Source organism: Patagioenas fasciata, chromosome 24 (assembly GCF_037038585.1).
Source record: "Patagioenas fasciata isolate bPatFas1 chromosome 24, bPatFas1.hap1, whole genome shotgun sequence".
Lineage (NCBI taxonomy): Eukaryota > Metazoa > Chordata > Aves > Columbiformes > Columbidae > Patagioenas > Patagioenas fasciata.
Genome location: NC_092543.1, coordinates 3,964,349 through 3,989,934, shown reverse-complemented (window position 1 = coordinate 3,989,934; position 25,586 = coordinate 3,964,349). Strand labels below are relative to the sequence as shown.

General features: G+C 49.2%; 1 protein-coding gene across 9 annotated transcripts in view; it reads right to left on the bottom strand.

Annotated features, from left to right (window-relative positions):
* Positions 1-12: 12 nt before the first annotated feature.
* B3GAT1 (beta-1,3-glucuronyltransferase 1) overlaps positions 13-25,586 on the bottom strand; it is a 30,307-nt gene continuing 4,733 nt past the window's right edge. The window contains exons 2-8 of one of the 9 annotated variants that reach the window (XR_010652764.2): positions 12,921-13,039; positions 12,621-12,767; positions 9,561-10,069; positions 7,636-7,932; positions 3,293-3,410; positions 974-2,308; positions 13-265 (exon numbers count right to left, since the gene is read on the bottom strand). Coding sequence is in view for 5 of the 9 variants with exons in the window: in XM_065855844.2 (XP_065711916.1) it covers positions 3,324-3,410; positions 7,636-7,932; positions 9,561-10,069; positions 12,621-12,767; positions 12,921-12,924 (1,044 nt within the window). In the remaining 4 variants the exon portion in view is untranslated. Of the gene's footprint in view, positions 2,309-3,292; positions 3,411-7,635; positions 7,933-9,560; positions 10,070-12,620; positions 12,768-12,903; positions 13,040-25,586 lie in introns of all 9 variants that reach the window. The other 8 variants (XR_011735665.1, XR_010652765.2, XR_011735666.1 and 5 more) reach the window with 8 other exon arrangements.

Below are 25,586 nucleotides of genomic sequence, written 5' to 3'. Positions count from 1 at the left end.
GTGCACTGTCTCTGATAATGGAGTTCCGGGGTATTCTGGCTCTTAGAAACCATGATTTTATTTTACAAATTTAAATACAGTTTGTTTAGAACTGAGAACAGACTGCAGCTGTGCTACACTCCATCCTGGCCAGAGCTGGTCTTACTGAACATCAAACCTCTGCTCCTGAGCAGCCTCTGTGTGATGTGGAATGGCCCAGTGTGGATCAGATTTGCAGGGCTGTGTTCAGGACGCCATCCTTTGCATTTTTCTGAGTTATTTCCTTCTGAGGAGGGAAAGTTACAACCCAGTCAAGACTGGAATCGAGATCAGTGCAACAAAACATGCAGCTAGGAAAGCTGGAAACTATTTAAATGGTTTGAAAACTTTGTAGTCCTTTAAAAATGTCTCTTTCCACTCTAGGGTTTGTGGACCGAAGTGAACTTGGGAGGCTAGAACAATAACAGAATAAATCTGCTTGAGTGCAGAGAGCTACTGTTTTAATACGAGATAACAATACCCGTTCCCACAGAGCAGCCAGTAGCATCAAATGCTTTCTATCCAAGAAACGCCTCAGCCAGTGCATCTAAAGGAGCTTTTTTGTAAAGGCTACGTAGCAAGGCTTCTGTGACTGGGAACTAAGGAATGCAACTTTTCCCCAATAGTTTTGATATACAGTGGCAGAAAATAACTTACAAAAAAATATTAAAAAAAAAAAATTAGGAAATACACAATGTCATTAGTCCAAGGGGAGACTTCTGCACTGTGAAGCTAACAATCAAATCTAAAGCATTTTAATAGTTCTATGTGTTAGGGCTAAAAATAACCAAGTCTATTTCCAGGATTACATTTTCCCTCAATTCCAAGGTAAAATTGTGCTTCAGACTTTGTTGAAGGAACTGGGACAGTGGGGGTTGATCAAAGGTTTGCCAGAAACTATCAAGGGGGAGGTAAGTTGGCTTTTTTAGAGATAGGAAGGAGGGGTATGTTGTACCTCAATTTCTTCCTCAGCAAGTTTGTCAATCTCAAATACAGAGTCTACCAAGGTAGTAGCACCCGCGTTCCTCTTCTGCACTGCTCAGTCCTGTGTCTCACTGAGAAGCAAAATACAGTTTCATCAGAGAACACCCTTTCATCAGTGCGATGCTTTGGTCCTTTGATGTTACAGAACAGGGGAGAGGCGACTAATGTTCTACATCGATAGTTTTTCAACCTACCTCAAGCCTGGTGCTGAAGAAGCACAGCACTAAGCCCAGGACCCCTTTACAAGGGTGCTGCTCTATCCAAAGTTAACTGTCCAAGTGCTCTGCAGGAGTTTGTCATGGCCTTGGAAAAGGGGCTGGGGCTGAAGGATATATTCCAGTAGAATGGTAAATGCACCAAAATCAGCTTTTATCATTCAATCCCTAGTTTTAAGCAGTTAACTTTATTTTTTAAGACTGGAAATTTGTCTTTATGTTGGAGCACCCTTCAGAGAATCCCACACCTAATGCTCACGTGAACCAAATTAGAGTGAAACAGAACCAAGATCTGAGCCTGGATGAAGTATTACGGTGTATTGCCACGACAATCTCATTAAAATCCACTTCCAATTATTTTAGCATGGATGAATAGAGAACCACATGCTGTAAACATAACTCCATCCAGGAACACAGAGGTATGTCAGTGCCCTCCAAACCATGAAGCTAAAGAAGGGAGGAGGAATACAAAGAGAATAGAGATACTTAATGGGTTTGTTCTAACTTGCCTTGCTTTTCACCCTCCCCCAAAACCTTTCTGTCTTGTGCAGCGTAATAAACACTGATTAAAGTAGGTTTAAAATTAAGGGCTAAGGTGCCATCTCAGAAGGCAGCTGTCCCCTCCGTGAACAGAGAGCTGCTTAGGCTGTCGCACACATAGCCACAAGGTACGTGTGTCTCAGGAAAAACAAGTCACCGGGGGCCAACCCACTCCTGTGGGCGTTCTCACCCTCGCTTCCAGGTCCTGTAAAACAGCCCCCTCAGTCTAGACCGCCATTCCAGCTGGGCCGTGTCTTCAGTGCATCGTGCCCTGCATGCGCTTCTCCCAAACCGAGCATCTCACGAGGCAGCTGGTCTTGTACTGATTGATGTCAGTCCTGTATTTTCTGTGCTTTTTCTCCACCTCCAGAGCGTCTGGTCCTGCTCAGAGTCCAGGAGGAAGGGCAGGGGAATCTGAGTAGTTTATGTATGCAGTGTTGCTTGTTCTCAGTACTCTAAAACTCTTGGAAGTCAGCAGAGGTCCTGGCTACTGCATGTCTGGCTGGTTGTATGCTGTGGAGAGGAACTTTGCAGGCTGTGCACAAAGAAATCTGCAACAGAGACACAACCGGCATGTTTATTACCCTCCTGCCTCGCTGCAGTTAGCTGCCACCCCTTGGAACTATCCCAAAACCCATCTCGGATTGCGGATCTGTGAGCACGGCTGCTAGGCAACTGCGTGTTGGTGAAAAGCAGTTGTGACAGCGCTCAGGAGCTACGGCCTCTCTGCAAAGCTGCTATATATAGTGCAGATAATGTGCAGCGCAGGCTTTTCCTCTGCTGTCCTGCCAGCGGGCAGCGAAGAGAGGCCACTGCAGCACGCAGGGCTGCATAGCCAGCTCCAGGGAATGTGCTACAACAGAGCTCATCGCTGGTAAAAATACACCACTGCTGAGCAAATCTACACCTTTCCTTTGCTGCTCTTGCTTCTCCGTATTTGAGAGGAAAAGAGAACAAGCAGCAACCTCCTCTCCCCTCCAGGCCTGGTTCTACACTCCAGTTAAAGGGAGTCGTGCATTTTTGTTAACAGGTAATGATGAAGAGCAGCAGTGTAGTCTGGATGCAGGCACAAGCGAGTAGCTCATCCTCTGCTCTAGCAAACCAACTGCACAGTGCACCCTGCAAACACAGAAGACTAAACACACCAGGAACCTCAGGTAATTAAAGGTGGGAAGCCAGGGCATGAACAAATGAGCAGGAAGACAGCCATCAATGTGGATGTTCTCTTCTTCTGCCTGGAAGAAGACGCTATGTACTGAGGATCTAAAAATCCCCTCATGTGGGGTTTAATCTACACCCTCCCTTGCCACTGACTTTGTGTGGCTTTGATGTGGATATAAATTAAACTCTTCCCTCAGCGAAAGCTTCTGCCTCACTTTAAAATGCTTTCGCTGATACTGCCTTAGCTTTCCTCAGGTGTTTGCAGGTGGATGAGTCCACATCCCTCACCCTTGTGTCTTAGTTTCCTGTCATTGTCTGGTATTTTCCTTTTTAACCATTGCTTCTCATTGCTGTTCAGAACTGTGAGCTGTTACCTGGTGTTGGTCTCCGCTCAGCCATGACCAGTCAGATTTCCACGTTGGGATCTGTGAATCCTTTCTTCCCCTCATTCACCAGCACAGGCTTTTCTGTCCTTGTATGCCAGACTAAAATCTGAAGAAGCCAACAGAAGTCATTAGCTGCATCTCTTCTCTGCACTAACAAATATTCTTGCACATTAAATCAATAGTGCAATTTAACCATCTACCCTGGAGCCTAATGGCGCATTCACAGCTGAAAGGAGGTTTGCATAAAATTTCATTTAGGCAGGCCTACTGCTATCCAAACTGCACAGAAATTACCCATTTCACAGTGTACTGTCTTGGGACATTAACCTGCTCCTTCCATGTAGTTATCAACCATCTTCCTCAAAAGGCTCATCAACCTTTTCAATGATGTGGGGCAGTTCCTTCATAACCGGGGAATCACGTGCACGTTCCCCCACAGAGCAAGTTCCTTACTCTGATTCTTGGTTATCACGTTACTGCATCCTTGGCCAGGATGGAGTTATTTGCAAGGCTCAGGGTGGAAACGCAAATTTTTGCCACTTCAGGGCACTTTGCAGCTCATGCATTAGGGGGAATAGTTGGTTATACTGAGTACACCAGCTGCACCAGTCGGCACCACCGCCTTTGGTTGTGTGATATATTAAAAAGGACTTTTCAGTGCTTCTCTGAAAATCCATTATTTGATAATAGCCATCCACTATTCCGTACCGGCTACAATACCTTGCGTCACTTTAAAGCCCCTCTCCAACTTGCTTAAAACAGAACTGAGGTGCCTACGAAAAGCTTCCCTCAGTCCTGGCAGCAAAGTTGAATATAGATCAACATCTGTGGAGGAGTACTGGAAAAAATACAAATTGAAGAGGTGGTCTAACAGTTTTGGAGGCAGGGGGTAGTATTATAGGTAAACAGTTTCTACTGGCTGTGCTCGGCTGCTGGCACAGATGGTTCTGGAAGCTGTTTGAAATACCTTCCCCTCACCAGACTCAATTATATTTACTGCTTTGCTCCAAGAACCTGGATTGCTGGGAGCAGCTTTATCCCTTCTGAGCTACAGTTTCCCGCTTCTCTTCACCTGTTCGCATTGACATTTCCTACCTTGTGGGGGTTTCCCTCTTGTTGCTATGACAATATTCTGCACATTCAACCCAAGTATCTGTGAACTATTTCATACCCAGTCCATGCTTTTCTGAAAAAACGAGAGCACGTTCTGTTTCTAAAGGATGAACAAAGCGCTTTTCAAACCCTTCTGGTTAAATAGCAGCACCCCCACCTCCCAAGGAGCTGTTTGACCAAATTTGTCTCTGACATGAGCAGCCACCTCCTGTGCGGGGCTTAAATCTCGCCTGCTAACACTAAGGCAGGAGAGAACAACTACTGCCTGGAGCGGGTCCAAAGAACCATTTCATCGCTCCCCCACAACCACTTCAGAGCCCGCTCATCACAGCTGCCCTTTATTCCAGTCCTGCTCACCCGCTGCAGCGACGCTGCTGCCATCGCCGCGTTCCTTTCCTGTGAAAAGCCAACACCAAACAGGTCTGCACAAGTGGCTCTCAGCCACGGGCTCCTCATCCAACAAACAGAATGTAGGAACCTCAGCGCGGCCCCGGTGCTAGAAGAATCTTGCAGCGGATTCTCCTTTCCAGCGGGTAAGGGCTCTTTCCACTTCTGACACACAAAATTCAACCCTGCTGGTGGCTCAGACAACTCCAGCCACGTACTCGATGAACAAAAGACCACGACTACACGTTATTAGCTTTTCTCTAAACCAGACCCCACTTTTGCATTGTTCAAGCTAAGTGCCAAAACCCCCAGTTACATTAAACCACCTAAAATCATCTCAGATCTGACTAAGCCAAGAGATAAGGAGAGGGGAGGAATGAACTACATTGAGCCATCGCTTCGATCCCAGTGCATTGATACCGAGGTTGTTTCCTCCGGTGTTAATAGAAAATGGGGAGCAGAATATGTCCCAGTTACATCTGCCTTATGGGAACACAGGATTTCAGACCTCTGTCAATGGATTGAAGAGGGTATGGTTCACTTTGGGGGAGCGTGGGGTGAAATACAGAAGCGGCAGAACGCAGAGATACACAACACGTTGGCAAAACCTTGTTTCTTTACAGCTCCAGTATAAACCAACCCTTCCCTCCTGATAAGGAGGGATAACGCTTCTTTCTCCTCGGCAATTAATACCGACTTCCTTAATTTTCTCCTTCATTTTGGACAGTTTCCAAATGAAAGAAAATAAGCAGTATACATGTGTTTGGCCAAAGCTCAAGCTTTTTGCAGGAGTGTGCATTTGTGGGCTGAGTTCTGATAAATATTACAAATCACATCACTGCACACAGGGAAGGCAGCATTTTTGGAGAGCAGACGTCTGTGCTTATCTTGCGCACTTCTCTGATCCCTCCTTAACGGCTCTATCTGAGCACATCATGATTTTTAATGTAAATCTCGCTGCAAAGCAGGAGTATGGTTATGGTTGCGCTTAACAGAAGCAAACCATGACAACTGCTGGGGACACACTCGCACAAAGAGACAGGAGCCTGTGCTTCGATTTCGGGGCAAAAGGACCCCAGACCACAGCTTCCTTTTGTCCTTCTCTGAAGCCTCCTCCTCATCCAACGGGTGAGCAAAACAGCAATTGGGAAATGGAGGCTGCTGGCACCAGCTAAAAGCAGAAAGGCAAAGCTCAACCTGCAAAGCCACACTCAGAGTTTGCCAGGAGCAGAAAGCATTCAGTTCACAACAAGGACCCTTGTTAAGATCCTCACAGCCCAGCTAAAAAAAGCAACACAGCCTGCTTCAAATCCCAGCCAGCGATTCCTGCTTCCTCTCCATCTCTGACCCGCAGCTCGTGTGTGACAGCACTGACACCACAGCCCATCCAACAGCACTGTTTTTCTCCTCCTGCCTGGAAACAACCTTTTCCTTCCCTTCCTTGCTCCACAACCGGCCTCATCTTCCACACACCAGACTAAAAGCAACCTGTGCATGTCCCTTGGCCTGTTGGCAACACACTTACTTCCAGCCAGTGCTTTCTGGTTAGCCAGGAGGGCACACAGTGCCCGAGAACAGAGATCTAATTATAATCCAATCTCCTTTCCCACCCTTGGGAGACCATCTGTGTTATTTATCCCAGTGCTGGACAGCCATAACCACAGGCATGTAGATGTAAAAAATGAGGCACAGCAGGTATCAGACACTAAATAAAGTTGCTCCCTCCCCATAGCTCCTCTTCCTTATTCCTGGACTCCTTGCCCAAGCGCTGCTGAATGTTGAGATCCTGGTGGCTGTGGAGCAGTGCAGGTGGAAAGCAGAGACAAAAGGTATTATTCAAACGTCTGTCCCAAAAAGGAATGGAGACCTGGATCTACCCCTGAGTCTGTTGGCACTAACAGCTTATTTGCAAAAAAAAGAATAATCTTCCTGAGATAATCAAGCAGTAAAGACTCCTTAAATCAGACTGGCTGGTGCCTGTTACAGACAAAGGTGTGAGAGTGCTACACGGGGGTCTGTGATCCCAGGGGGGGCCCTCCACACCTGCTGTGCCCCAGGGACCCACTCACAAAGCTTTCAAAAGCACCTGACAGCACCTCCGTTGCTGATGTGCTATGATTGATGCCTGTCACACTAACCAGCATTGTTCCATTGTATCTTGCACTCTCCCTTGTCATTCCAGATAGATATCCATCTGTCGTCTCTCATCCTAAACTGGGAAGTCTTTAGGGCAAGAACTATCATTGTGTTCTGAGTTTCTAGGTTATTTAGCACTTGGGGGATATTGTATAGACGTCAAGAAGGAGAAGGTGACTTTGCAATAAGGCAGTGATGGTGTGAACAGTCCTTCTCTGCAGCTTTCTCTGTGGCTGCTCCTCCTGGGTTACAGTTCAGGTGGGTTCCAGAGGGCCAAATCTCATGTGATGCCAGCTTATCACAGGAGCACCGGTCCTCAAAACCTCCCCCGAGGAGTTCACGTAAAGCAACCAACAGGATATTTCACCTATGGAACTCCCTGCTTCAGGGGATTAACAAGGCCACAGATCTTGAAAATAATGATGATATTTTCTAGATGTAATATAAGAAAGAGGAACAGTTACAGGGGAGAGGAGACCCCGTATTTCAAGGCCTATGGCAACTGCTAGCAGCTTGCAACCAAAATAGATAACTGCCCTCCACATGTTTTAATACATAATTGTCCATTCCCAGCCCCCTCGCAATGCGGGTGTGCTCATTTCAAACCTAGAGGACAAGTGACTGAATGATGGGGCTGAACAGGATTTCTCCTACCTCTGGATCCTTACAAGCCTTGTCTGAGGAAAAGGTCATACCTTAGTGCAATTGGCAGCTTTTGGCTCAAGGTCATTCAAAGTCACTAGTTCCCGGAGCAGGCTGCTCTCCTGGTAGCCTCCTTTCACTCCTCGCAGTTTGAAGTAAGCCTGAGATCGCTGGAGAATCAGCCTGAGGTTCACAGCAAACCCTGCCATGTCTATAGCGAAGGGGCGATGGGGGTCGAACACCGTTTTCCAGCCGTAGACCTTCCCCGCAGCGTTCACCTTGGGGGACTCGTAGCGCAAGCCGCCAACGAAGGCCACTGGCCACACCGACACCTTCCTGGTGCTGCGCATCTGCAGGCAAGGAAAGAGAAGGGTCTGGTGGGTGCACAAAGGATTTGCTTCTTGTGACCTCCAACACGCAAACCAGCGCCCCAGCAGAACGACTTCACCCCGCTCACTGTCCTGTGGGAGTTGAACGCCCCGAGCTTCAGCACAAAAACCTAAAGCAAAGAGACTGCGTGATGTCCCTGCGGCTGGGACCCAGCTGCAGAGCTCATTACTCACCTGTACGAGGATGGACAACCTGGAGCTGGAGGAGAAAAGTGCTTTGGGAAGTGGCAACCAACAACAGCAATAGTAATGGATAGTCATGGAACCAAGCATGAGTTCAGCACTAAAAACAAAGCTGCCAGTGATAAACGTAAGTGGAATTTAAGAGTGTTTTTTTGTCCAGAGGTCTTCAGGGCTGTGGGGTATCAGTCCTCCATATGGACAGCTGGGGAAATCAGGACACAGAGGAGGGAAGCACCTTGAAAATGGTCACCTGGAAATACAGGAATGGCTTTCTCTGAAAGCTAAGGAGCTGTAATCTCAGCCTACGAGCCCTGATAAGGCTAAAAGCATTTTCGATGAGGCATGCACAGCAGCTGTAGCCCACAACCTCAGGGTAAGCCAAGAAGTGCAGCTTGTCCAGAAACACCCAGCACGCAGGACGGTGCTTTGTAGCTGCTCCTGCTGCTCAGCAGAACAACGCTGGATGCCTCTGCTCCCTGTGGAGTCAACAGAAATAGACAGGAGCCATCGGGGACACTTCAGGAGCCTGCACTTGCCAACACAGATGATTTGAATGCCAGTCTGCCCGCTCGCCCGCAGCGCCCTGTCCCGCTCCGCTGGCTGGCTTGGCCTCGCGTTCCGCTCTCAGCCCAGTCTCTTAGATCAGGGATCTCCCAGAGCTAATCTCATCACCGCTAATTACCGCAAACGAGACCAGAAGAGCTCTGGCACTTGCCCTTCTGCATTATACACATGCTAACGGCAGCCCCTGTCCGCGGGGAACAATAGTGCATGTCTTCTGCATTTCACAGCACATTTCATTGGCTCCATGTGACCTTAACTGCAGCTACATATCAGAGAGGAGAAGCCTCTATGAGCAAAGCACACGGGTGAACGAAGGAACCCTTCCTTTCTGCTTTATTAATGTGCAGCGTCTGTCTCAGGATGCTGCCAGAGCCAGCCTCAAAGGGACTGTGGAAGAAAGACATTCAGTCTGAATTTGCTTTCAGCTTTTTAAATTGCTGTAGCTATCCAAGCTCAAGTGAAAGCCACCAGGGAAGGGAAAGGGGGCATGTATGGAGCAAATAAATAGGAGATCCCTGGTGTGAAAACTGGCAACTGGTAAGGAAGGAGGCAATCCTCCTTTCTTGTCCCTTGCTGCAAGAGCTCGGCCTCAGGAGAGCAAGACAACAAGTAATTTCTGAGCTGGAAACCTGGTGAGGTAGTGTACCTGGCACTCTAAGACCATTGCAGATAGGGAAAGGCACAGGAGTTCTTTTAGAGGAGTGGGACAAACAGCGAAAGTGGGAAAGCACGTGGGAACCTGTCCCTGCTCAAGCCCGACAAGACCGTCAGCATCTTTTACACCAACCCACATGCTGATCTGCTGCGTTCAACCAGCTAGGACCCCCCCGGCAGGCTCTTACCTCCTCGAACAGCTCCAGGCTGTAGGTGTTATCATCATCGGCAAAGTAAACAATCCCAGGCTGGCTGTTATTTTTGTTAAATGTCTCTCTCAGCCACCTCAGGGCCAGGTTCCTCTGCATGGTCCCCCGGGGGATGCGCGGATCCCTCATATCTCCCCGTAGCTTGTAGTTGCGGGGCGTCTCCACGTTGAGGTGGGTGTAGTTGAGCCCCGTGTCCCGCAGCAGGCGGGTGATGAGCGGCGTGCGCCGCTGCGAGTCCTCCACCAGGATCCAGTGCAGGTTGGGCACGTGCAGCAGGGTGTTGGCCAAGCGCGTCAGCTCTGCCTTCTGCACCGGCCGGCTGTAGGTGGGTGTAATGACGTGGATGGTGGGGAGGGTGTCTGACCACGGGGGTGGGCGGGTATAAACGTATTCTGTCCTCACCACCTCCACAATGTCCCGGTCCGACAAGCAGTATTCCTTGGAGTCGAAGCCTGCAGCGAGATCACGCCGGGAGTCACCACCATCATCTGAGCAAGGGTGTGAGAGAGAAGAAAAAGCCGCATGGACTCGGGCCTCTAACACCCCCCCGACTGAGCCAGCAGGCTGCTTGCTAATAGCAGGTCACCCTCGTGGTTTCAGAGGAAAGGAAACAAGCTTTGATGGAGGCTTTAATAAATAAGTACACAAATAGAGGAATGAGGGACAAACACATGAGAAAAGAAGCTCCTGCTGTTAGAAATCCAGCAACAAGAAGGCCTGAGAGCCCAGGACAGTGCTGCTGCATAGACACACTTCAAATCCAGAAATGGAGAGCAGTTAAAGCCTGTAATTGTAGGTGTTTTCCCGCAGAGAGTTTCACTTGCCTCTGATTAACCTCTCCTCAAAAAGACCTTGCCAATCCCTGAACGTAACAGCCCATTCAGTAGCGTGGATGTGAACAATGAACAGCACATATATAGGATACACTGCTCCAAACATATCAAATCCTTGCAGAGAGTTGCTCACGAACAGCTCAAGTTAAAAAAAAAACAAGTTTATGCATCTGTCACTTTTCCAGAGTGTGACTTTCCCACTTTGGTACCACTGCAGACAGCAGGAACAGCACAGTCTACAGCTGGGAAGTGGCAGAGATAAGGGGCACATCCCTTCAGGGTGTAAACCAGCTGCTCTCTTGTGGGCACATTACACTTTGAGCCACAGATTTTGCAAAACCAGCTACTACCAGGAACTTCAGATGAGAAGGAACAGGAACAGACAGACATTAGAACTGGCCCAGCGGGGTACTACCTGTGTTTTTTTCAGAGCATGTTACTATTCCAGCAGCAGAGACTCTGACACCAGCCCTGAATGGAATGAAGGGCTCACACTCCATGACACTGAGAGAGGCAGGGTGTATATTTGGGGGCTGGACACAGGGACAAGGTGTCCTTGCAAATGTTGGTATCAGGCCTTATATAAGGCAAAACACATCGGCACCACATAGCAGAGCTCTCTGAAAGCAGAGAACACTGGAATCAATTAAAAAATAAATCTGAAAAATGCATTGGACACAGCCACAAATGTAATTAGCCCGGGCGGTACTTGAGACAGTTTGCAACTCCCCGCAGGTCAAACCCTCAGCTGTAAACCCTGGCACGTGCAAGCGCTGCCGTTCCGCGCCTGCTGGCGGATGGATGCACGTCTCTTCCTCAGCACCTGCTACCAAAGGATCTCAGAAGCGCGTTACAAAAACAAAATGATGTCTCCCAAGAGCTTTCAGGTTGGTGTCTATCACCACTCATTCTCCCCTGGGGGCTCAGAGGAGCAGAAGCACAGGAAGCATCGTACCAAGGGCACCAATAAGTTCAGGATGGAGTCAGAGCACAGCGGTCTCTGTGCTGTAACCACAGTGTCCATGGCCATCTGCAAAAAACAGCTCCCAGTTTTTATGGTATTGAACAAAACTGGTATACAGTGTATTCTTAGTAGTCTTTCAAGTCCTGTTTTAGAGCCCAGTAGATCCCTCGTCCTCTGAAACACTTTTCAGAGGGGATCACAGTCATTTTTCCCTTAAGAGCTGCCCAAAGCCTCAGGGGGGGCTGTCAGTCCTCCACGGGGAAAGGTTAAACTGCTCGGGACAGACAGAACTTCTGACAATGCAAACTGCACATCGGACTGTTCAGCAAAAGGATACGCAACTGTGGAGGATGGGTGGGAACATCAGAATGAAAAGGGGAGAATCTCCCAGAGAAAGGGAGCAGAGAGGGAAAACGAGCTGGCCTTCCACACGGACAAGTCTCCCCGAGCTGATCCATCCGCCCTGGTGTTCAGCAGAAGGGCAGGACCAAGAATGAAGACTGCAATAGGCAGCGTGGCTTCTTCCAGCCCTCAAGAGCTCTCACAGTCCCCTGATATTGCTGCTATGCCAAGAACGGGGTAAAAACCAGGATGTTCCTGGCCAGAGAGGATCTCCTAGAACTTCCTGCATTCATCCAACTTGGGGCCAGAGCTCTACTGAATGCTTTGTGTGACAGGTGACATGGAAGCTGGCTTTCTCACGGTGTTGTAACTCCACCAAACAACCAGGTGAGATGCTGGCTCTCGCCTTCTACTTCAAGTGCAAGAGCATCAGTTCGCTGCTTTCCTGAGGACACTTCAAAGTGCTCATTGCCCCATCTCTCCCACAGCAGCTGTCTCAAGTGGCAGCTTTGTTTCCTCTGCTCTCTTTTTTAGCAGCTTTCCTGCTGGATTAACTTGTGTGCAGAATGCTGCAAGGGCCAGCAGGAAGGGACTCCTCTCTCACGCATCATCAGGAAACACAGAAAAGCATCTTCCTTCAGTACTCTGACCGATTCTAGATTTAGGCCACAAAGAGCTCTCCAAGTGCAGTAAGTATATCCCATGGCTTGGAGTCTGATGCTTCTGAAGAAGCCCTACGAGCACTGGGCTGTTCCTACAGCAGAAGTGGGGAGGCTTCTGCATGAGCATGGACTGGGAGTTGAGATGAGCATGGCTGCCACGGGGGAATGAAATGAGAGAGGAGATGAGGACGAGGGAGGGATGCACAGACTTGGCATGGGCTGGTTTGATTTCTCTCACCCTTGTGCACTGCAAGCAGTGGAGCAATGGTGCTCTGGTGCCAGACGGTGATTAGTAGCGTCCAGGGCAGAACTATCAGCACGATAGCCAGGATGTCTCGTCTCTTCGGCATCTCCAAGACTGACTGGACCCACAGCTCCTCATTACCTGACAGTGAAAACCCCAGAGACAGAACAGCAGAGCACACGGAGAACAGAAATAAATGGGCAAGAAGGAACAAGGACAGAGAGAGAACGCGAGAGAGGGAGAGAGCAGCGAAGGCGACACGACTCATAGGTCTTACCAGTGCTTACAACCCACCCATTGCAGAAGCAGGTTTGGAGGGGCCTCGGCTGCTGGGGCCAGGAGCTGGAGGGCAATTCCACAGGACACTGCTGGAGCTGCCAGCAGGAACCTCAGGGACTCATTTGGAAGGAAACCTGCAACACAGAGCAAAGGTGAGTAGGCAGAAGTACTAGGGAGCTGCTATATAAAGTTCACATATCAAACTGGAGCAGTGAACAGCAAAAATGCATCCCACCCCTCCCAGGTGCCCAGAACCATGCTTTCCTTTGCACCCCCATGTCAAGCAAGGCTCCAGCCAAGCACAAGTTGTCTGAACCATGCCCCAGCAGAAAAGGACCCTCCATCCACAACCACCTGCTCAACTCAAGCCCTGAGGAAGAAGCAGGGACCACACTGCATCACTGCAGTCCCCTCAGCTCAGACCATCCCGCTGGCGTGTTTGACACAACCAGTTTTAACTCAGGGCCCGCTCAGGTTCATTTCTTCCATCTCGGAGGTGTTGCGACTGGAGCATATTAAACTGCCACAACGGCTTAGTTTGATTCCATACGAGCACATACAAGATTTAAGCCGACCGTATTTTATCGCAGTTATCTTGGCAAGCAAAGTACATCGCTTAGCAGGGATGTGCGCAGTGGACAGTTTGCAAACACGGGTAGCAGTTTAGTACCACGGCTCCCATGTGGTGGAACGCATTAGCCCGCTGCTAAAAGGGCTGCGCTGCAGACAAGGGAGAGCCCAGAGAACGCTGCAGTTGAAGGGAAGGAGCAGTTTGCTTGGGGAAAAGCACTGATCTCCTGCTCCTGGCCGGCGGGTCAGTCCCCGCCACTGCGGTGCCATGGGAAATATCAGACCCTCTCCTGAAATCACACGGGAGCTCCTCAAGCCTGAGCTGCAGATATGATGCTACTTCACAAATGTTTTTCCCCCAAGACCCTTGAAACTTCGCTTTTTCTTGGTTGCATGGGGCAGCCATGGAGAGATCCGGGTTCAGATCCCTGATGAGCCCAGTTTGCACTGATCTGAATTTCCCTCGGCCGTGCCTTGGCCACTGGGCTGTACAGTCAGCCTCCGGCACCGTGCCCACTGGAAGTGAAACGGCTCCAAGAACTGATGGGTTGTCCTTTTAAAGTGCAAGCAAACAATATTCCATTTGCTGGGCAGAATCTGGTTCTTCCAAACTAGCACTTCAATCATAGAGATATTAATTTACCCAGGAAAATACAGGCTGGCTTTTGTCCTGTAAGTGTCCCTCAACAAAAATTGCAGCTAAACAACAACAAACCTCTATGGCAATCACCAAATACAACTTGTTCTATGGAAAACAAGGTTTTCTGTAGTCAAGTACAGGGAACTGGTAGGAAAAAGCTCTTAACAGCCCAAGGATGTGCTCTGTGCAGCCGGACAGCCTGCGGACTTGCAAGAAAGCATCTCCCAACAACGTCCCTATGTTTTCAGACCCGGAGAAAGCAGCCTCATCCAGATAAAACAAACCAGAGAGGAAGAGGAGGAATAATTCCAGCAAACATCAGCCTTCTGCTGCATCCCTGTCCAGCTCTCAGAGCCAGAGGAATCCTGCTGGTCTAGCACTGCCAAAGCACTCAGTGCCCTCAGGAAAGAGCATCTGGCCTCGTCCTTGCTGTCCCTGCAGATGCTGTCAGTGCCTGAACAGAGGGCAGTGAGCACCGGCATCCTTCGAACCCTCTAATAAAACCAGAACATGTCCCTCGAGCATCCCCGCAGGGCAGAGCCGTAAGGGGCAGCTCTGAAAAGACCCAACACCTTGCCTAAGTAAAGTGCCTTCGCTGCAAATGCACCAAGGAAAAGAACTCTGCAAATGGAGAGGGGCTGGTAGGAAATGACACGCTAGAGTCACTTCACAGCGGCTGGCAAGCTGCCATGGTGGGCTGGCATGCAGCAAATGTCCCGCTTGTCATGGGCAGATTCCTCTGAATACAGTGCTCTTACCTTAAAGATGCCTTTTCCCTGCCTCCTGCCAATCCAGACTCAAACTGTCAGCATCCTCCCACAGGACAGGCTGACCCTGCGCTTTGTACGATGGAGAACGGGCACCACTGGGCTGGAGTGCTACTCCGATTTCCACCCCTCCAACCCGGGGGAAAATGAGCAGAGGCTCCAACGATTTGTGCATCCGTCTCTTGAGGATCGATTCCTTTTAATTTGCAACAGAGCGTTTGGCAGCTCTCTGCTCAATCATTCTGTCACTTTGGTGCTCCAGCTGCCAAGGGCCAACGCACAGCCCACGTTCTGACCCACAGCTCACGTTCTGACCCACAGCCCACGTTCTGACCCACAGCCCACGTTCTGACCCACAGCTCACGTTCTGACCCACAGCCCACGTTCTGACCCACAGCCCACGTTCTGACCCACAGCTCACGTTCTGACCCACAGCCGACATTCTGACCCACAGCTCACCTTCTGACCCACAGCCCACGTTCTGACCCACAGCTCACGTTCTGACCCACAGCCCACGTTCTGACCCACAGCCCACATTCTGACCCACAGCCCACGTTCAGACACACAGCCCACATTCTGACCCACAGCCCACGTTCTGACCCACAGCCCACGTTCTGACCCACAGCTCACGTTCTGACCCACAGCCCACGTTCTGACCCACACTTCTGCACCCCGAGCTGCCCATCAGCACCCAACGTGCACCACGCACTCTGCCCTGCAGCAAAGACATCTGCTCACTGTTAATTCCTGAAGTGATTTGATTTTATTGATGACCCCGAGAAGCCCGACTGAAGGACATGGTAAGAATTCACTTGGGGCTGCTGTGAGCACTATGAAATCTGGACCCAGGCGAAGGATTTCAAGCGTGTTCCCTCCCAACACATTAATGCAACTGATGGTGTCGGTGCGGGGTGACGCCACTTCTCGGTGTGACAAAGCCGCGCTCCAACCTCACCGTCACATGCTAAAGCTGCAAAAGGTGAAATCCGTTTTCTCCTGTGAACAACATCAGCTGGCAAACACACGGTCGCCTGTGATTTTACGCTGCTGGTGAGAGAAGTCACAGCTTCACAGCCCAAGACCAAGCACTCGCCCTGCATCCAAAAAATCCCCTGCTACCAGAGCTGAACGACGCTTTTTGTTGCTGCTCACGGCACAAGTGAGGCGAGCCAAAAAACAGCCTGGGGAAGATTGTGAGCCTCTTCAAGGCAATCACTGCCCCTGCCCCACCGTGATACCTCGCTCCTTTTCCCCCTGAGAACGTTCAAAACAAAACCCGGTTTTGTTCGGATTGTCAATTTTAGGCTTCTGTTATCTCCGCCTCCGCAGGGAAGAGAAGGAGGAGGAACAAATTTCAACATGAATTCGTTAAAAAGATCTAAGTAAAGAAAGCACACTTTCTTATTTTTTTAATTTTGAAAAATCAGCTCAAATGTAAGCGATTTTGGGGTTAGAAGACTTCCAAAACTAAGGTGTTTTGCATAGTTTGGAGACTTTCCTTGGCAGAAATCTGTTCTGACAGGCTGCAGGCAGAAGGGCTATGCCACATGGTGAAAGAGATTTCACATCCCCCGGCAGAGGGCAATGGTGTCAAGGCAAGACAATATTAAAAGGGCACTCATCTAATAAAAGAGCTTTAATAAATCCTGGAGCCATGTGTCAGTAACATGCTGGATTATTAAACGCTGAAGGTTCTTTTTTTAAATCAAGTTAATTGGCATCGGCTCTGACACTTACCATAGGAAACACTGATTTGATGTGCGGTCTGGTTTACAGTCAGCGTTAGCTTCTTTCTTCCTTAGGGGCTGATCAGCCCCAGCGTCATTACTCCTTGTTTTCCCCACATTGAACAGAGGTGATTTAGAACATATTAAACTAAAGAATTGCTCGAGTTGAGTTTGCATATATACATAAGTGACTGGAGTAAAAATATTGTCTAGAAGTAAGAACAACACACACAAAAAAGCCCCAAACAAACATACCAAACACTACTTGTATTACAAAACAGCCAAAGAAACAACAAACACAGCCAAATCCTACAACAAAGGCTTTATGAAGAAAATAAACACACACACTTCATGGTATGAAGTATACTCTCACTAACAGCTTTTCCCCAGGGCAAAGCATCCCCTAAATATGGGAAACTGAGGCACAGGGATGGGGAAACTGAGGCACGGGATGGGGGCTGTCCCTTGCAATCGGACGGCACAGCAGACCCTGGGGACAAGGGCTCTGTCGAAGATTTTGGCGTTTGGCGGAAAAGGTTTGTGAAGCACAGGCTAAAAATAAAGGTAGTAATAAAAGTCTCTTGCTCGTTAATTACTCCGTAAGCCATTACTGCCTAAAAACCCCATAACTTTAATGGGGGCTATTATAAGTATAGTAGCAAAACTGTGGAGCTAATTACTGTTTAGTTATTAAGCTGAACGCGGCCAGAACTGAGTAATGAGCACGCAGAACTGCTTGTTCTTTGAGGGTTTAATCAGGGGCGCTAACTTCAACCTCACATTCTCCCGAATTGGGGAGGAAAGGACAGAGGCTTTGCAGCCCAGCGCTGCAAGGAGCAACACACGATCTGCGAGCTTGAGCTGGTTTGCACAACACGAAGTGCGAATTGCAAGTCAAGCAAGGGGGTGAGAGCGATTCAGAAATGCCTCCAAACCCCATTTCTGTCACTACATTTGCCTTGGCTACATACACAAGGGCCACTCCTCGTGTTTCCCAAGCTGTCAGAGAAACTGAGGCACAGAGAATGCAGAATTTCCTCGACCTTGCAACAGTCGAAGCAAAACCTGCCCTGCTCTCCCCTTCCCGCCCCGAGTCCCTGAGCCCTGTTGCAACAAATGGGATCAAGAACACAGATTAGCTCGCAGAAAAAACATAATATTAACCAAGCTTCTCAGAACAACACTTAAAATTTAAAGCAAGCATGAGCAAAGTGGATCAAGGGAGCTCAACACAAGCACAATTAGCTTCTGTATCTCATTGCCACAGGATACTAAGAAGAACAAGAACTTAACAGGATTTGAAAAACGATTAGTTGTGTATGTGAATAAACTGCATATCCAGAATTATAATGGACCACCCACCAGTTTGCAAAACATAGAAACCCTTTGAGTTTCAGAGCTTCAGACGAATTTTAACCAGCATCAGAAACGTTCTCTTCTCCAGATTAATCTCCCCCTGTGCTGCTCCAGCTCCGCAGATGCCAGTAGAGGTGGCCAGAGCCAGAGAGGGGACAGGAGATGTGGTGGCACTGCTGTTATGCTGACTACACTGCCAAGATTTCACTGCTTCCAACAGCAAGGCGGATCTGTTAAATCCTTAAAAGACTTAATGCATTGTCCTAAATGTGTTTGCTTCCTTGCATAGGTTCTCACACTGCTATCAGCACCACAGGGGCCAACCGCTGGCCAGGATGTCCTGCAGATCCTCAGCTACAGTCACCGCACTCCGTTTCCAAAGACACGTTGGTGAATGAAGACGCAGGTATCCTTGTATTGCAGTGCTTTGGGAGAGGGTTGAACCTGGGCTTTGCAATCTTTTGGTGATAAGCCAAGGCAGAAGCAAAAGACGTGTCACGCAGCAGAAAGTGGCACGGCTGGTGTGGATCCTCGGTGGAACGGAGAATCTCAACAGTCCTGGCCTGGCCGCAGAGCAAATCCTGTTTGCCCACACCGCTCTCAGAGCACGCACCGGTCTGTCAGTTCTGCCAACACTTGGTCCAGGCTCTCTCTTAAGCCAGGAAAGCTGTGAGTTGACTCAGGTCTCAGATGAGAACTTCTTGATGAACGGCTGCACTTCACACATGGTTTTTAAAAAGCATCCCTATCAAGACGAAAAGCTGTTTGACTTGCAGCCCACTTCCAAAATAGAAAGACAAATGGGAGTTGTTTTCTTAGGGGAAATGCTGATGACAACCACAAAAAGTTGGTTGACTTTCTTTAAGGTTGCTTGCTGGGAAAAGAGTGTTCCAACCATTAGCTCATTTAAGGGCTCCTCCATCAAGTCTTCTCAAACTGGTGACACGAAGATACCTTGAGTTATCCCCTTTGCTCATCTAAGACAACGTCAGCATTGTCAGAGACAGATCTATTTCAGACTCTATTCCCACCTCTGTGGTCTGCATTGCACTGAATATTTTGTGCACCGCTTCCATAGATTTTAAAAAGTCACATTAACAAAGGATGACCCAATTTCAACATGATTGGACTAAATTGCGCAGTTCCATAATAGGCTTTGCATAGGCTTTGTCCAAAGCGTTTGAAGACGCCCGTTTCTGTGTGATACCTCACGTAAGAGAGAACGTAACGACCAAGCCTCACCTTTCCAACCAGCAAGACAGCAAAGGCCACTGCCTCAGGATCTGCAAGACTGAATCATTGAACCAAATGTGCCCAGATAACACCAGGTTCCCTGTGGACCTACCCAGGGAAGCCTAACAATGCACAACACAGCCGGGTGATGAAAGAATGGACCGCGATCTTTCAGAAGAAAGCCCACGATGCTCGTTAATGCTGTAGTAAGGATTATCTCACCACGCAGTCCACAGCTTCTGTTGTTAGTGGCTGAGAGAAGCAGCACTGGCACACACCTTCCAGCATCACCAGCTCCGCACCCGAGACCTGGCTTCACAGCCCTCAGCGCTTTTAATTATTGAGTTCTCCACTACCCCTGAAAAAACCAATCCTGTTCTATTTAAAAAGAGATATTAATAACCTGATTCAAATGCATTAAGGGGAAAAAAGAAACCTTGCAGAGCTAGTGAGCAAGTTGGCCCTTTCCCACCGCAGCAAGCAACCACTGTGCGCCCTGAACACCTTAAAAAGGGATTTCGTTTTCAAAAGCATAATTTTTCTTCTTTTCAGTAGCAAGCATCAAGTATCTCAGCTTTATATTCCAGAAGCACTAAGAGCAGCCATGCAGGTAATTCGAGCTGAAGAGCTATAAATTCCCGTATAAATTCCTGCCTTATTGCAAACTACCTTTCCACCGCAGGGCTGGGGTTCTCAGGCTGCACCCAACTCAAGCAGCCTGATCCAGAGCCCTTGCTCGCTGCTGCCCAAGCATCACAGCACAGCTCGATGCTGCAGAACCACGTTTATGTCCTGCAGTGCTTCTGAGCCCCAGAAGTATTTTTCCCCGCGGGACAAATCTAGCAAAGATGCAGCATGGCATTCGGAGCTTTCTTGGCTCTCTGGTTAGCAGTTGGTCAAAAAATCATAGCCAAAACCGTTACACCAACCTACAGAGAAAATCCCCAGCTCCCATCCCCGTTAGATATCTTCTTTAAAGAGATGAAGCTCAAATCCTAAGCCCTTCTTAGTGCTGGGTGGTCAAACAAGGCACAGAGAGTCCGACAGCTTGTGATCTCTGCAAAAGTCACTAATGGGACTGAGGGATTAACATCGATTCTTTCATGTTAAAGCGTGGAAAGGGAAGGGGGGTGGATCTGGGATGATAAAGCAAACGCCCAACTATAATTCAGCAGCTTTGCAACACAATCAATCGCCGCTTGCAGTTCTGCAGTCCATTAGTATGGCCACAAACCTACACAACCTTCTCCTTGGAAACAGGAAGGTCATTTAAAAATTATTCTCCCTTTGATTTCTGGTCTCTGCTGAAATTCGGCAGGGTCTCCTAACCCTACTGTGCCTGCTGGAAGGAAGCGCCCAGTGATGTGCTCCTCCTTCTTCTCTCATTTACTTTCTCCACAGTGAACATAGAGGCTTTTGCCTGCCTGGAAACCTTTGACATGTCAGAATAACACGGCCCATCTTCCACTTGAGAGGCATTTGGAAGGAAATGACTTCTTTAGTAGCATAAAAACCTCATATGCCAATCCAATAAACCCAGAGCCACTCCAGCATTGCCCAGGGAGGTGGGATTTGGCTCTTAGTTGGTCTCTCAGTGAGAAAGGCAAAGGGTAACTCTCCCGGTCTGCCCAGCTCCCAGCCTGTGCCTGGTTCTGACTCTGGCTTCCCCTGTGGCTTTGTTATTCTGGCTCACCTGCACCTCCGCTTGCTCTGGAGGTGAGATGGAAATAGCTGCCTACTTTTGGACAGGAATCACAAGGCTCGAGTAGCTCACAGGCTAAATACAGCACGGCACAGGCACCGATGCCTGAGGTGCTGGCAAAGCGCAGCTCCCACCGATCCGCCGGGCTGGTGTGCCTGCCTGGGGAAGGTCAATTCTCCTCATTTTAGAATCACCCAAGGGCGAAACCCAGCCCAGAGCTTCTCCATGTGATGAGAAATGGGAGAAGCCAAACAAGAGCTGGAGACAGAATTAAGCCAAGAGTTTCACAGCCCAACTCAAAAAAAGCAGTGAACAAGCAGCCCTTATAGGAATCAGACATGCAGGTGTAATCTAACACAAAGGCAGATGCAGACACAGCTGATGGACAGACAGACTCCCTTGCAGGGTTTTACTTGCAAGGTGAGGGGTGAGATGAGCCCTCGGGGAGCTCTGAGAAACTGGAGGGTTTTGTGATGGCTGCTCTAAGAATATTGTAATCATGGAGTAATTATGGTGCATCTCCAATCAACCAGGCAAATTACATCGTTATTATTACGACTGTCACCAGTGTCGCAGGGCAGGGACAGAGGCAGGTCACCCCTTGCCTGGGGAGGGGACAGGGTTTGGAGAGCACCAGCAGAACACAGACCCACCGCACTCCATCACGCTGTATCTCAAGGTACAACACTTAATTAGTCAGCTTGATTTTACCTTTTTTTAATTAAACAAATATCTTCAAGCACAAGAGCAGCCCTTGTCATTTGATTGGAACGTCAGTGTAGTAAATGTCATTCCTCCAGATGACTAATCTTTAAAAGCGAGTTGCTAAACTCTTTGGCTCAGCTGATAATGAGCCAGAGCAGTAACGGTGGTTGAAGCGGAGAGGGAGAAATCGGAGCTGCCTGGACTCGGAGGGGCTCAGTGCTGCACGTGGCCCTAAGACCTTGGAGCAGCTCGAGGGATTGGGGCTCCCTGACAAACGCAGAACGCAGGCGACGGCAACGGGGGATGTGGCATGTCTGAGAGCACACCTCGGCATGCTGCTCCTCTGAGTCGCTGTCATGTTGATAACGAAGAGAAGAATTTCCTCTTTCAGTCTCTCTGGATGTGTTGGTTTTCTCGGTGCAGAGTGAAAACCTCATTCACTCTGCCTCCTCCACGGGTTTCCTTTTGAACAGGTTACCCTGGGCTCCCTGATCGTCCATTTTCCCACAGGTAACGAAGCTTTGGGAAGCACCCGAAGATTTATGAGCCAAAAGTGCAGCACAGTGTCAGCAGCAGGGGAGCCCATGTGTTGATCCCAATCTGAATGCAAACACTCACCAGCTCTACAACCCATTTTTCCCCACAGACCGGGGTCTCAGCCCTGGATTGCTGCACGGTTCACAATTTCGTCTGTAACAAGAATGACTCAGGCTGTCAGATAAGTTATTAACTTCAGCAGCCAGAGTCTCTTCCCATTAGAGCGTTATGGTTCGAGATGCCTGGGTGAGACAAGAAGGACCGCCAGGCAGAGCACAGAGCACATGAGACAGCGATGAGAAATTATGTTGGCAACATCATTAAAAGATAAATTGGAGGAAGAAAGGAGGTGTATGTGTGGGGTGACAGCTTCAGAGGGTTGTAACAAACCCTTTGCCACCAGGGCCTTCACAGCTGTCAGATTTCCCAAAGCCAGGGGATGGGGCAGCGGCAGGGTCCCCGTGCTCCGCAGGGCGATGATAATCCCAATATCCTCACAATGCCATGGGCAGTGACTCCTCCACAAAGGGCAGCAATTGGCAGCTCCCCCTCCTACTTTCCTTCAGGCTTTATTTATAGAAACGCACCTTTTATTGCCATTTTTGCTTCTTCCTGAGGCTACTCTGCCAGGCTTGAGGCAGAGATAGTATCTAGACCTCCAGGATCCAGACAGCTCCACCTTGATGCCAAGGGATTCATCTTCAGAGTAATTTTACTGGCACTTATGCCTGCCAGGCCCCTTTCTCAAGACTCTTGGCTGAACACTGGCTGCTTGCACTTGGGGAATTTCAGAGCTGAAGTAACTAATAACTTGGACTAACTAACTCTGTCTAAGGTGCCTTCAAACTCAGCCACCCCAGAATGAGCTGAACTCTCACCACGTTGCCTGACAGTCTCTTTTAACGATCCCCATCCACGCCTGAATCTCACTGCTCAGGCCAAGCTCGCACAGGTAGATCCATCAGCATCCCTGCCACGGTACACATACGCACACCCACGTGGGTACAGATGTTCTGGCCCTTACCACTCAGATTCCACCCAGTCTTTTAAATGCTCCCAATTTTACCGCTTGCAACTTTTTCCTGGTGAAAGCCATGCCAGAAATGACGCTCATCTAACTGACAGACGGACACAAATACTTCCAAATCCTTGAAGAAGGTCATTCCAGGAGCTGCACGCTCTCTGAAAATGAATATGCTAAAGTCACGCCTCGTGGATGTGCCATTATTGCGAGAAAGACACTGGAAGAATTATTCATTAAGTAGTGACTTCTGTAGCTCTCATCTCCATACCCAGCTGAGCCCACACTGAGCCCAGCGGATCACAGCCCGTCTGAATAAACCTTTCAATGTCCACATAACCCCACAGCCCAAATCAGCCTCTCCTGGGGCATTGTATCCCTGCAGCTCCCGTGAGAGGGATGGGAAGGACGGAATATTCCTGTATCTCACCGAGGCTGCAGGGAGCACGCAGACGGAGAGTGCCATAAACTGGCTGGCGGCTTTTCAAGGGTGGCAGGCTTGTGCCAGATTACACTTCTCTCTCCCAAATTAGAAGCAAAACGTGCCACTAGAAAGTCAGGTGAAAGCTGTCTCTCAAGGAAGCAAGAGGCTGCCTCTCAGCACCACTGCGTGAGGCAGCATCTTAAAGCATCCTGCTCATCTGAGCGCAGCCGTTGCCTCCCAAAAAAAGCAACCGCCAGGGTCCAGCTTTGATTGTGCTGTCCCAAATCTGTCTGTTTGCCCTGGCAGACACGTCACAGGTTGCTGACCCCTACCATAAACCGTGCTAGGATTTAATCACGGCACCATTCCCCTCCCATTCGCACATTCACGCCAAGCCCCTCATGGAGGCAGATGAATAGTTCCATTACAAATATGTGTCTTAGCCCCAGAGCCTGAGCTGGGTATGGTACATACTGACCGTAGCAGACACGAAAAGCCCAACCAGGCACCCCCTCTGCCTCAGTCACGCAGGTTTACCATCCCCGCTAGGCTTCCAACATCTCCCAGTTCAGAGCAGGACTGCAGCTCACTCCGAATGTCTCACTCCCTCCTTCAGAGACCCAGCCCACTCACAGATCTGCTTCTCAGCAACCGTCATGTACATCTATTATTCAGGAGAAATATCAACTTATTCATGAGCCAAAATAGGTTCCAGGTACCGCATCCAGGCTCTAACAAAATTCCTCCTGCAAAGCTGCTCTTTTCTCAACCTGGACTAAGGCGAGAAGAGTGCAGTGCTGCTCTCGCTTTGATCCCTCTGGATGGTTTTACAGCTTTGTTATGGTGAAGGACAGGAGTTAACAACCCTGTCAGGCCGCTCCCTCATCATCTGGTTAATGTACCTCGTTAATGGCTACAGCACAATATCGCTCACCTCCTGTACACTCCACAAACTCCAGCCTTTCCCTTGGGCTTGCAGTTACAGCTCCCCACACAGACAGAGGGCTGGCAGGGCAAGGAGGGCACTGGAATCGACGCGGTGTCCGCAGGAGGACAGTGACTTATCTGGCACGTTGTCACGGGCCCCTGTGGAGTTATTCACATTTCAGGGAGGCATTTAGCTACAGCAGGCACGCAGGGGCTCACACAAAATAGCAAAGTTATGCTTCCCTTCCATCAAGTCTGAGTGTGAACGCGGTAGTGCTGGGCTGCTCAGGACAGTGTAATCGCTGCCTCGGATTGAACGATGGATCCTACACCCAATGAGGCAGTATGAATGATTTCTTTCAGCGCTGTTGCTCGTCTGCATATACAGAAAATCCTTCCAAAAGTACTGATGAGAGGCAAGGCTGGCTGGGCAGGCACGGAGAGGAGGCAGCAGGAAACATGCAAGCGCAGTGCATCTCTTGTTGTGATTTGAGCATCCACAGCCATTCTAAGAATGAGCAGAGCACAAAGACCACAAAAAGGGCCCAAAATCCTCCTCTGGAGCACCCAAAAACGGTACAGCATGACGATGTGTTTCGACTGTGTAGGGATGGGCCTTGGGACAGGGCTTCCCAGAATACTAATTCCTACCGTAGGGCTGTTGCATCAGCACAAGAGTGGCACTATGTTTTGTGGCTGGATGGGGAAGACATGAGCCAAAGCTGGAAAGAGCTCACGTGCATTCATGAGCCACAAGCACTGCAGGGCCATTGGTGTCTCAGCACAGCTCCAGGCTTACAGAGTCGCTGGGATTCGGACGGAACAATCACAGAAGATCATCTAGGCTGGTCCTGTGTGGTCAGAGCAATGTCATTGCCCAGCACTTGCTGGCTTTGGCTCGTTCCCCAAGAAGCTGGACTTGCAGCCTCCGATAAGTATAGTCCTAACCCTCACGGGGCCACCTGAGTTAAGAGGAATGCGTTGGTACACATTTCTTCTCTAGCTTTAGAAGCTGCTAAACAGATGGGGAAAAAAAAAGGAGTTTAGCCAGAAGCCTTCAGCACCAAGGTGG